Source organism: Anneissia japonica, unplaced genomic scaffold (genome assembly GCF_011630105.1).
Source record: "Anneissia japonica isolate Jap-2015-1 unplaced genomic scaffold, ASM1163010v1 scaffold1302_len1884557_cov193, whole genome shotgun sequence".
NCBI lineage: Eukaryota > Metazoa > Echinodermata > Crinoidea > Comatulida > Comatulidae > Anneissia > Anneissia japonica.
Window position 1 is genome coordinate 1286821 of NW_022736804.1, and position 12858 is coordinate 1299678.

Below are 12858 nucleotides of genomic sequence, written 5' to 3' on the forward strand. Positions count from 1 at the left end.
ATATATATATATATATATAACATGAAGAGGAGTCCACGTGTGTTCATATAAATAATAGGCACTTTACGCAAGAGGACGGGGAGCCGTCGAGAACGGCAATTCGGGTTAAGCGCCCCATTGTTTACTGTGGTCTTCACGCTCTGATGAGCACAAAAGCACCGTCCACTCGTCTTCCCGTCCTGTTGTGTAAAGTGCCTAAAAAAGAAAGAAAACAGGAAACGGAGTAGCCTTTAAGAACATTATTTTATTAAAACATCAGTACCTGTATTATTAAAAGCTTCAGCATGAATATATATACAGCCTCCATCGAAAAGGAACCTAATTGAATATTCTTTGCCAAATATATCTCGGGCCCGTAGGCAGGATTTTTGATGGAGTGGTGCGTTTTGCGTGCGAAGCGGACCTACGTTGGGAGGGCATAGACCAGGGGTTGGCATAACAACCGGTCAGGAGGGCGAAAGTGAATTTTTGATTTAACACCGAGGGTCGTACCCAAACTTTGATGTTCCCAGCGTGCTTCCAAAACCCTCCACGCACTGCTTTTAAACCACATTATTCTCAGTTTTAATGTTACTTTTTACATATGATAGGTATCGGACCGTAAAAAAACAAGCTGTTTTCTAGCCAATTTGATTGGCGGGTCGCAAACATGAGGGTTTTTATTGTCGCTGGCATGCTGCCCCAGAATGGTGTCGACAACGGAGGGCGCCATTCTTGAATTCGTCTATGTAAATGTAGTCCTCCAACCCCGTCAAACAAGTATTATATGGATCCCCGTTGTCCGACGTCACACCTTGCCGTCAGACTGAAATATTAATTTGCCGTTCCAAACAAGTTACAGTCTTTTGATTGCCAATCCCTAATTTTGAAGGTTAAACGCGAAATTTTGGGCGTCCTAAACCATACAATTGCTCCCCATGTACCAACAGAGATTTTATTCTAGGGTGACACTGATTGTCGCTCTACGCGTCCCCTTGGTTCGCCCCACTTTCGGACATGTTGGACCCTCTGTCTGTCAGTACATCTTTCTAAAGCAACCACTGCAATGCAATAATTGTTGTGGAGCTCCTGAGGCATTTTTATATCTTATCTAAATCTAAAAATATTATTCCAGCTGTACTGTTAAAGAGAGGAGTAGGCCTATGTAGTGACATACTGTCAAAACTTTCACCGCGCTCCTACGTCAAGGTAGGCCTCCTACACAGTATTCAAAACGGTCACTATATATACAGTCATCTACAATACTATACTAGGTGATACAAAACAAATAGGCCAGTATGAAATAATAAGCAAATTGATTAGTAACCGATTGATATTCTTCACGGAAGTAATGAAACAACCGGCCAATGATCATGTTTATAAAAATGTGCCTATTCAACCATATATAGACATTGTGCTGCCGCTGCAATCTCGTCAATAGACGTACAGCGACGTGCGTGTTTTATTAAACTTTGGACGACAATGGAGCCAAAGAAGCGTTTTAAAAATAAATTCGTGAACCAGGAAATTACTTATCAGAGAAAATAACCTAATAAAGTACTCGAATGCTGGTAGACATTTAGACCTTACAAGGGTGATGTTTAATATTCTATCTGCACTGCCTATGGACTCAACATTTTCTAACAAGCCAGTGCTATGCTCGTGGAAATTGAACTTGAGCTTGTGGAAGAATTGAAAGAAGTTTTGAAAGGTTTGTATAATTTAAAAAATTATTTTATTATTTTAAATGAAAATATTTAGCCAGGAATGGATTTTGTATATAGCGCAATATTGCAATAAACTGTCTACACAACCAGGACAAGGTTGCCAGGAAGTTTCGAATCCCCGACCTCAAAGTTGAGAGACCGATTCGTAACTCCATTGCGCCAACCGCTTATATTTTAGAACCGTATTTACGCAGGGGGGTCGTGCGACAAGTGCGTACGCAACCTCTTCCTACCCAATCCCCAAAGTTCCACATTTCTTGGGGTAGAAAATTTAAGACTCGCTGTCGCACGTTCCATCCATCCACCAAACTTCCTTGACCAATTAGAGCACTTTCCTACTAGGACCGCCTCTAATTCGTGGGTAGGCTACAACGAACCACTTTTAACTGTATAAGCCCTATATATAAGCTTTTTGAGAAATTTTAGTGTTTTTCCCTGTCGCTGGCACGTAAATCATATTGATTCTCTAAGGGGTGGACTCTGGACCCCTCTGTTGAATGATCAATAAAAAGTTTAGAAATGGATGAAGGAATTAAGGAATGTAATGACATTTTCCCTTATGTATTTGCTCCTAAGACCAGAAGCGGCGCTAACGGGGGTCCAGGGGCAAAGAACCCCCCGTCGCGGACCTCTGGACTCCCGCTTGGACCCCCACACACCCAATTTCGGTTAATTTCCAGCCAGATCGTCGGAGAAAAATTAAATCTAGGGGGGTAAATAGGTTGACTAGCCTCCCGCCTTCGGTGGCCGTAAAAAAAAAATTACTCGTCCTTTGTGTGTGCTTCTCATGTACACATGTTACTTGTAGTAAGGCTACTTTCTATTTTAAGCTTATCTTCTTTTCAGATGTCACCTAAGCGCGTCTAGCCATCTACTACTAGGCCTAATTCTAAAAAATCTCAAAGGAAGGGGACTCCCCTTTCAAAACCCATAAGGGATGATCACGGGAGGCAACTCCCACACATATTTTTAGGATTGGGGTTGGGGTGGGGGTGATCGTTGTGGAATGATGTGAACATGTATCTACCAAGAAGCGCCTCTTTACGGCTGCTAGGTAGTCACGGACCACGCCCATACGCAATTCAGCACAATGACGCTGCAAGTTATGGGTTATTCTCCTACCTTTACCTTTACCTTTACCCTCATTTTTGCCTGAAAATTGGATAGGCCTATTCCAGCATTTTAGCTCATTAAAAAAATACATATTTTTTGTTGTAAAAAAAAATGCCGAAACTTAATTTAGTACATTTTGGGTCGATCGGGCGTGGCCAACACAATAATTGTTTTTATTTGGCCCGGTTTTTATTATCATTATCAATATATAATTGAGATGCTTTCGATACCGTTGATCATATTCTAAATTTGGAACTGGCACCATAAAGAGATTAAGGCGACAATTTCCGAGTAAAACGAGTTGAAATATTTAAACTCTGTAGGTCTACGGCCAACCGCTATTTATAATGGTATATCCCCTATTATTAAGGCGACAGGGACATTTTCATGGTCAAATAAACACATTTTCAACTCGTATTCTGGACATTTAGTTTTTAATCACAAAAACACGATAGACTAAAACTAATAATATTCCATTTAAATATAAAAACACTGCAATAAATAATATGACTCTCAGTATATCTAATAATAATTATTATAATTATTATTATTATTTTTATAATTATAATAATAATTATTATTATTATTTATTGTATCTTCAACAGTTTAATATAATTATTTTAAAAATTATTTCCATTAGGCCTATTATATTACTGTCTCTTATACACATCTAGATATAAATATATATATATATATATACAATTGTACTGTAATTTAAATATAAATATATATAATACAATTGTACTCCAAATTTTAAAGGAAGTACATATACATGTTCATGTTTGGTTAGGTCTGATTATTTCCTCAAACAATACATTCTTCTCGCTCTATGACATTATGTGCCAAAGTTCAATTTACATATTTGATAAGTAGGCCATATACAAAAGTTTTACTTTCAGGAAGTATAGGTTTTCGTCGCCCGACGTTAACCTTAATGGATAACGTCAAAATTATTATCTTGTGTTGCTTGCGGAGTACACTAATTTCAAGATTTTACGTGCTCGACCTACGTTAGCAGGTTGTTTTCGCCGCACGACGTTAACCTTAACGTTAACGGATGACGTCATAATTTATTGCGGAGTGCCTTAATTTTAGGATTTTACGTGCTCGACGTACGTTAGTATTTCGATTTGTTTACAAAAGGGGCGGAGCTATCGCGTTACAGTACTAACGTTAAAGTTAAAGTTGATTGAGTTTAGAACATTGATGCAAATATTTATTGTTTTTTTATTCAGAGCAATTACATTGTATGTGTTATCAAATCTAATATTGGTGGGGTTTTTTTAACAGTAAATTTTTTATGTTTATTGAGCGTTTTTGTGGAATTTTTTTATATAATACCGTATGCATTTTATTGACTATTTTTAAACTTTAACTTTTGATTGTTATTTTTTATATGTATTTATGTACAATTGTATTTATTTCAGCCATTGGCTGCCATTTACAAATTTTATTTGATGAATTGATGAATAACTCTTAACTCACTAGTAAAGTTCATATTTTATAATGGCCTACTATTAAAATTTTGCTTTACATGTTTTTTTGTTGTTTTTTTTTAATTTTGTCTAAAACAATATAGGCCTATAAGCAAAGTTCTTCTTTAATAATGAACTACTACTATGTTTAATAATGACCTATTAAAAAATGTTTGGTATTTATTTCTCCAGGAGTGGAAATTTTCCTGACTACTACATTAAAACGTATTTCTTTAAAGAAGGATGTAAATGAGAAGAATTGTATCGTTGCTTCAATTAAAGAACTTTTGAAGAAACTCAATCGTATTTCAGGTAAATTGCATTAGAGGCGGATCCCCCCACCCCCCACAAAAAAATACATACAATACATACCAATTTCATGAATTGAATTAATAAGTAAAAATAGAATAGAAATACAAAATGTTTCAATTGGGCCTCCGGCCCCTTCGCCATGTCCTGCTCCCCCAGTTTCCTATTCTGAATTTGGTGCCCTACCACTGTTTGAAAAGTGCGGATCCGCCCCTGGTAGGCCTATTGACGAGATTAGTTGTTTTCAAAATTATGAAAATAATAATAATAAATAATACCATAAAAACACTGCAATAAATAATATGACTCTCAGTATATCTAATAATAATTATTATAATTATTATTATTATTTTTATAATTATAATAATAATTATTATTATTATTTATTGTATCTTCAACAGTTTAATATAATTATTTTAAAAATTATTTCCATTAGGCCTATTATATTATACTGTATTGTATTATCTTGTATTGTACTATAAGGTAAAGTTTATATTGAGACTACCTATATTTTTAAGCAGGTAATATTGATGTTGATGCAGACAGTATCGAATTGCCTGATGAAGAAGAAGGCATCGACGAGGTAGGTCCTATACCTGCGCTACAACTAAAAAATTCGACGAAGGTTGGCCTCCTGAAGAAGCAGCAACACGGATTTGGACTACAAAAGAACACTCGATTTTGTGTGATAAAAGCTAACGTGATGTATTATTATAAGAAGATGGGAGACAAGAAGCAGGCGGGGGCCATTGTACTGGACGGATATGACGTCAGGCCAGCTACGCAGGACGACAAAAAGAAAGAGTTTGCTTTTGAATTGATCCATCCAACAAAGCGATATTACCAGGTATTATTAATGATGCTGATAATTATGATGACTACGACGGTGATACTGGTGATGGCAATAATGACGATGAAGGCGACAATGTTAATGATATAGGCCTAATGATGAAAACGGTGATGATTATGATACTGTATATGTAGTAATGACAAGGACGATGACATATGACGACGATGATGATGATGTTGATAGTACAACAATAACGACGGTGAGGCGATGATAATGACGATGATATGATATCAGTCGGTGATGTTAACAGCGGTGCATCTCCAAAAAAAACACAAAAAAACAAAAACAAAAACTTGCCCTCCTCCCACTGGAATTGTTCGGAGCAAAAAAATACGCTTACGATACATGAAAATCACCTCCGAGGTGATTTTCATACGGCGTACCGTATCGCCTAATTTTGCGAGCTCGCTTCCACTCTCTTTTAATCATCGAGCCCCCCACCCACCCCCAATCATGTCTCCCATTTTAAGACTATTAGATACACCACTGGATGTTAGCGTCAGACTTAAAACGACGATGAAGGTCTAATAATGATACTGATAGATAATGGTGAAGAAGATGACGATGATGGTGGAGGTGTATGCGATATGGCATCGATGATGAGGCCTACTGATAGAGGCACTAATAGTGAGGATTATGACGATGTTGGTGGCAGTGATAGCATGACAACGATGGCAGGGGCGGATTTAAGGGGGGTCGGCCCAACTTCTCACTTTTGGACGAATTTTTGGAAAGTTAAGAAAAGAAAGAAAAAGAAAGAAAGAAAAAGAATAAAATGATCACCCAAAACGCCTCAGAGGTTATTTTCGGGCGTGTAGAAAACAAAGGTTTCGCGGGGGCATTCGTCCAGACCCCCTAGGGTAGTGTTATGTCGATTGGTTCCACATTCGCACCCACCCCACCCCCCTTTTCGGACATCTCTGGATTCGCTTCTGGATGGTGACGAATGTGGTGGTGGTGGTGATGATGACAATGATGACAGTGACATTGATGATGATGATGATGATAATGATGATGAAGATGATGATGATGATGATGATGATGATGATGATGATGATGATGATGATGAAGATGGTGATGATGAAGATAATGATGATGATGATGATGATGATGATAGTGATTATGATGATGATATGAGGATGATCATGAGGATAACGTCAATGATGTGACTTGCTGTTCGCCAATATTTCACTATCTTTCTATAGTTCTTTACCGAAGATGAGCCAGCATTGGTGGCGTGGATTACGGCAGTACGAATAGCGACCAACAAACCAACTGGTAAGAATTTCATCACCAAACGTTTTATCATATACAGTTAGACAATGCCGTTTCGTAGTTCGGCAAACCAGTCGGTTTGGTGGAGCTCTCCTTTTTCGCAAATACTTTTCATGTTGTCTTTGTTGTCTTTGTGATTTTTCATTTTTCTTTAACGAAATGAATGATATTATATGTAGTGACACGGTATTGTTATGGCAACATTATTTTCTTCAGATAGTGATGAGGACGAAGAGATAAACAAAGAAAAGGAGGAAGAAAGAACAATGGTACATGAAGACAGCTTGTATGCAACTCCACTCGATGAGGACGAGACAACAGAAAATGGTAGGCAGAATCTGAAATCTATAGAAAATCCAAAAGATATCAAATTTAGCCTAAATATTTATCCCGTCATGGAAGTAACACACATTTAAAAACACCAAGCTTATTAAATGCAATATTGGCAAAAACTCACAAACTCTAACAAATATAGCCTATGGTAATTAAAACCTAGTAAAAACATAGAAACGGTAAACTGAAATTTGCAGGTATTTTTTTTTCTTTTGTTGACCAAAGGTCATTTATTCACAATTAAATATCATTCATTTACAATTTTTGATGAATGTATGCATTAATGTTCAACTCTATCAAAATTCATAATAAATACAATATACTAATTATTACAATGAAATAATGAATGATCAAGTCAACAGCGAAATAATAATCACATTGCTTAAAATAATCAGAATGTAATAACAGTGTAAATATATAATATGAAAGATAACTCCAAAAAACTATTAAATAAGTAATTGGAACCCAGAATTTTCTAATTTTTAAGGGACGTAAGTCGACCCCAGAATAAATTATACCAATATTTTATGTGACGCCCATAAAAGATAAATACAATACAGCAAAGTATTAAAAAAGTCCACAAACCGGATTTCAACCCGGAATCTTTAATTACATGTTTTAATTACATATTTGTAACTTTCAGATCCAAATCATCTTTGCCCGCCACAAGACGACCATCATGCAGACATCCATGAGAACCAAAGTACACATATATATCATGGTAAAAATATTTATAATGAGATTGAAGAGCAACAAACCCGTCGACCATCCGGTGACCTGAAAGATGAGGATCTTTACGCTGATATACCTGAAATAGAATATCAACCGACAATATCTCATACATCTATTCCTCCAACCCTACCTCCCAGGCGTGCATCGGACAACCTAATTGACGAGGATTCTATACCACCGCCTCCGTCCTACCCACCTCCACCGACGCCTGATAATCTTCAAATAATATCCAAAGGTGAAGGTCAGTCAGACTTCCAGTCTTTTGCAGCTAAAATTAAGACACGTGTAATTAAAGTTGATGTCCCGATTGTCCCAAAGGAATCACAGCAGAATGTGGGCGAACTTTACGCAACGGTGGACAAGGGGAGTAAGTCTACTTCGAACAAAACCAAACCTCTCTTTAATGCAAATGGAGATCCTATGCTGACTAAACCCGAGCTTAGCCCGAATAAGCCTAACATTCTAGTAACACTTCAAGATGACCAGACTTTATCTGCTAGTTCAACAAACATTGTGAACAAACCCTCAGATCCAATGCTTCCAGATGAGCAAATCTTACCTGCTAGTTTAACAAACAAACACTCAGTTGCAATGCCTCTAGATGAACAGACCATATCTGCTAGTTCATCGAAAAATGTGAACACACCATCAGTTCCAATGCTTCCAGATTCAAAACCGTGCGTACCTGCTACTTCAACAAACATTCGGAACAACCTCTCAGTTCCGATGCCACCAGATGACCAGACCTCTGCTAGTTCAACAAAAATTGAGAACAAACCCTCAGCTCCCATGCCTCCAGACGATCATACCTTATCTGATAACATTATGAACCGTAAAACATCAGCTCCAATTCCTTCGAGTAAACCAATTCGAGACGTATTCCAAGAAGATCTTAAAAATGCTATTAGAAGGAAACCTTCACTAATGAGCCCAACATCTTCACCAAAAATGTCTCGAAAGCCACCAATTGTCAAGCCAAAACCATCACTACAAAAGAATAAGCTGCCAAAGCCATGTGACTCAACACCATCTCAGTCAATCGGGACATCACCAGCTCAAGCCAAGGCACAGTCGATCGAAGATCCATCGCCCAAAACCCAACACAAACCTGACGAGCACCTCTAATATTCTAGCTTGAGTAGGCTTCCCAGAATTAATTCCCAGGGACCCTTCTTAGCAATCAGCCTAACAATGGCGACCCACCTTTTCAAGGAAATGTCTACTCACAGGCCTTCTTACATTAGTCTTGTAATTAAAATAGTGATAAACAATGACAGGCTAATATTTCGAAATATTGCTTGTCCAATATATTTACTAATTTTGGAACGCAAGGTGTCTTAGTGGTATGGCATCAGCAATTTTGAGTCGATATACAGATTGAGAGAGTCCATCTACGTACATCAGCCCCACCATGGTTGGGGCTAGTATTGAAATCTAATAGGTATGACCAGAAATAGCATGTGCTATTTGATGATATCCTAGTGGCGTAAACGCTAGAAGAAGCCTCATTGGCTTAAGCCAGGGAATAGGGATATTCTCTTGTCCAAAATCGGCCGAGGAACCGTTTTTTAAAAGGAGCAACAAATGAGTAAAAACATCAAAATATTCCCCATAAAATGAAAAAAAAAACAAAAACAAAAACACTCCACAGAAGTCCTATGTCCCAGCCGGGCTCTACAGGAGCCACCAGGAAGGGGAGTTGGATCTGAAGGAGCCTTACAAGAGGCCCAGGACTCTTTGTTACGCCAATGATCATATCACAGGGATCACACTAATGCACCAACGGACATATTATACATAAATTCAACACCCTTTCTTTGAATCGACTTAGTATAATTTAAATCAATTATGATTTAATTGTTTTTTCCATCCCTACTCATGTAAAAATATGTCCAAAGTCAGTGGTTCTTAACGGGTACTGACTTTGGACATATTTTTACATGAAATTCCGCTTTCCCTCCATAAGTGACTACTTATCAAGTAGATGCATCCGTTTGCATTATGTTATTTGTTTTATGGATTATTTGTTAATGTGTGTGTAAAGTTGTTTACTTTATGATTTCATTTCCAATATAATGTTTGTTTCGATGGTTAGTAGTACCAACCACACTTATTAAGTGGATAATCAAACTGATATAATCACAAAGGATAAAGAAACTGGTTAATAATTTATAAAGAAGTGCATAGTAAATAGCGTCTACGATGTTGTTTTTACATTTACTTTCTGATGAAGGGCAACACTCAAATATATGTCCTATAAACTATATTAATGCGCTCAATGCGTGCCGTATACTCACATTAAATTGGCGTCCCATAGTCTCTCTTGGTGCTGTAACTACTGTAATATATTATTCCAATTACAGACACTTTTCTCTGAAGACTAATATTTTATCTATATATTATTTTTCTAATTACTAAAGCTGCTAAAGACCATGAAAGCCTTCGTCCCTTTGATCTTTGATTGGAAAGAGATGTATAGGCCTCATGGGTGGTGCCAGCGCCCCACCCTCCATCCTGTCGGGGTGGAAAACCACAATTCGTCGAGGAGAAAACAAATGTACATATTAATAGGCTCTAAAATCGATTAAATGAGCCTTTGAAACCCCTAAATTGTCAATCGGGGGCCACTTTCGAATCATTTTAAGCGACGGGGAAATCTTCGTCCCGCCCCCATCGTCACACGGGAAAACACCTCCGTCAGACAAGAATCGTCGGACACGTGACTAAACAAGAAAAAGAATTCTATTTTTTGCTTTTTAAAATATTTGGGGTAAAATACGTTCGAAAACGTGTTAGAAAGATTAAAATTGTCCAGTTTCTTTAGAGAAGAGGGGTAAGACCAGTCCCCACACCCTGGATTTTACCACGGCTTTCACTCCTGAACCCCCGCCACGACGGAAACATCCTGGCGCCGCCACTGCAAACCTGGTAGAAATCCTCAGAACAATCTAGCAAACCGTGTCTATGTTTACAGTATGCTAACAGGGGTCCTCTATTTGCCAACAATTAAACACTCATTAATGCCCGACAAGATTGTAGGAAATGTCTGATTTCGTCACTGTCGGATTTCATAGTTTAATTGTTGTTGGGTTTAGCTTTTAAAGGAAAATTAAATGGAGTGGAGTTGAATAGCTTAGCGGATACATGGCTGCAGATCATGGGAGAAGGACAGGGGGCCACGTTGCCTCGACATATTTTTAAGGGGGTTGGACCCTTCACTTTTCGTCGGCAATGTAAGTTCATGTCACTTTTCGTCCGCAATGCAAAGTCACTTAAGAAGATGCCTGAAAATTGTTGAAATGACAGTGGCGGATCCAGGAATTCGAAATACGGGGGGGACACCTCTAGATGGTCGGAAATGGCACTTAAGACCTAAATTGATTAAAATGTTCCATTTTTATCCATATTTATATATTTCTCTTTTTTATTTAGTGGGGACTCGGGCCGGCCCTAAAGTAGAAAAGTCACGGCCAAACTATATTTGGCCGAATTTGTAAAAAGTATACACGTTTTTTTTTTTGTTTTTTTGGTTTTTTTTTTTACAATATAGGCCAATATAAAGCAGTTACATTTAATAATGTAAATTGTTCGGATGAAATTTTATGAAGTTTATCTTCGTTTGAGCTTATAATTATGAAGTTGGTGGGAATTTCTCTCTGATTGTTGAGGATTGAATATGAAATAAATAAAATGGTTTATTTTATTATTTCCCACTTTAAATCTTAACGTTAGGCGCTCCTGTGTTCTTTAGTATAGCGCCATAATGCTTGATGCGATCATTCGGCTCCAGAAACCTGCCAGTTTGTGTTACCAAATTAATTTTTATTCTAATTAAAAAGTCGCACGGATTTGCCATATGATGAATCGATAACAGGCTCTTTAAATTATTGCTATAAAATGATCGACTACGATGTACGTTATTAAAGAAATAATAATAATAATAATAATAATAATAATAATAATAATAATAATAATAATAATAATAATAATAATAAAAACTTAAGATATGCTGGCGCCGAGGTCAATCTGAATAATGTGATTTATAAATAGGCCTGCGTGATAGCAACTAATTAAAGAGCATAGACCTATATTTAATAATGATGTTTGGGCATTCAATGTGGTGATCAATAATGATAAGCACAATAAACAGTGAAAGATTAACTTTGTTCTCTGTGTATAACTTTGATTTCTTAAATTTCAAACAAATGACCAATGATTGTCACGTATTTTTTTGTATTTAAACTGAATATTTATGTACCAACTGTTATCTACTAATCCTATTAAATAGGTCCATGGTCCGAAGTTTGGCCGCAAGGTTCAGTAGCGCAGCCAGAATATTCTGTGACCTGATTGAGGCTCAGTCAGTGCATAGAGAAAATAGAACAGTTCTATATGGTCAGTGTTATGCAACCTTTCTGGGCCAGGGGACCACTCCTTACATCGTGTACTAATATTCAGTCAATCAGACCTTTACTGACTACATGTAATAGTAGAATCACTTTTTAAAGTTTTGACATACAGTAGATGGAGAACACAATTTAAGCCAGTAGTTGCCACACGTTAAGCCACACTAACAGCTTAAATTATTAAAAAAAAAAGTTTTGCTACTGTCTGCAGTAAGGTTTTTAAGCGCAACATATTCAATGAGTAGGCCTAAATGCTGAAGGTTAAAGGCAAAAAAATGATACGTCATTGGGAAATTAACTCGAAAATTTTACAAAGCAAAATGTTGACAATAGAAGAAAAAACAAAGGTGGAGTAATGGCTACTTCAGCGGAAACGTCAAAAAGTGCATGCGAGACCCATGTAAGATTGGCAACGCCAATAAAACTAAACCCAATATTGTAATAATATGTGCGGCAAGGCAGTGTGAAAGCAATGTAATTAAATGTTTTTGTGTGGATTCACAGGCCACAAGACGGCAGACAACTCAACTTTTAGCTGACCATTTTTTGCGGGACACCGTCGGACTCTCGGCATTTGACAGACTGCCAATACTTTTGGGCAGACCACCAAGTGGTCTACGAACCACGGGTTGCGCAACATTGCTCCAGGTGGTCCCTTG

General features: G+C 37.4%; 1 protein-coding gene across 2 annotated transcripts; it reads left to right on the plus strand.

Moving 5' to 3' along the window:
* Positions 1-1535: 1535 nt before the first annotated feature.
* LOC117116926 (cell surface glycoprotein 1-like) lies at positions 1536-11125 on the plus strand. 2 transcript variants are annotated; one of them, XM_033261065.1, is made up of 6 exons: positions 1536-1690; positions 4487-4606; positions 5122-5450; positions 6659-6731; positions 6945-7055; positions 7705-11125. In XM_033261065.1, the coding sequence occupies exons 1-6, from the start codon at positions 1636-1638 to the stop codon at positions 8916-8918; spliced, it is 1902 nt and encodes a 633-aa protein (XP_033116956.1). In that variant the 5' UTR covers positions 1536-1635; the 3' UTR covers positions 8919-11125. The 2 variants fall into 2 exon arrangements, with proteins under 2 accessions (XP_033116956.1, XP_033116957.1); XM_033261066.1 differs by having other exon boundaries at positions 5125-5450.
* Positions 11126-12858: the final 1733 nt, after the last annotated feature.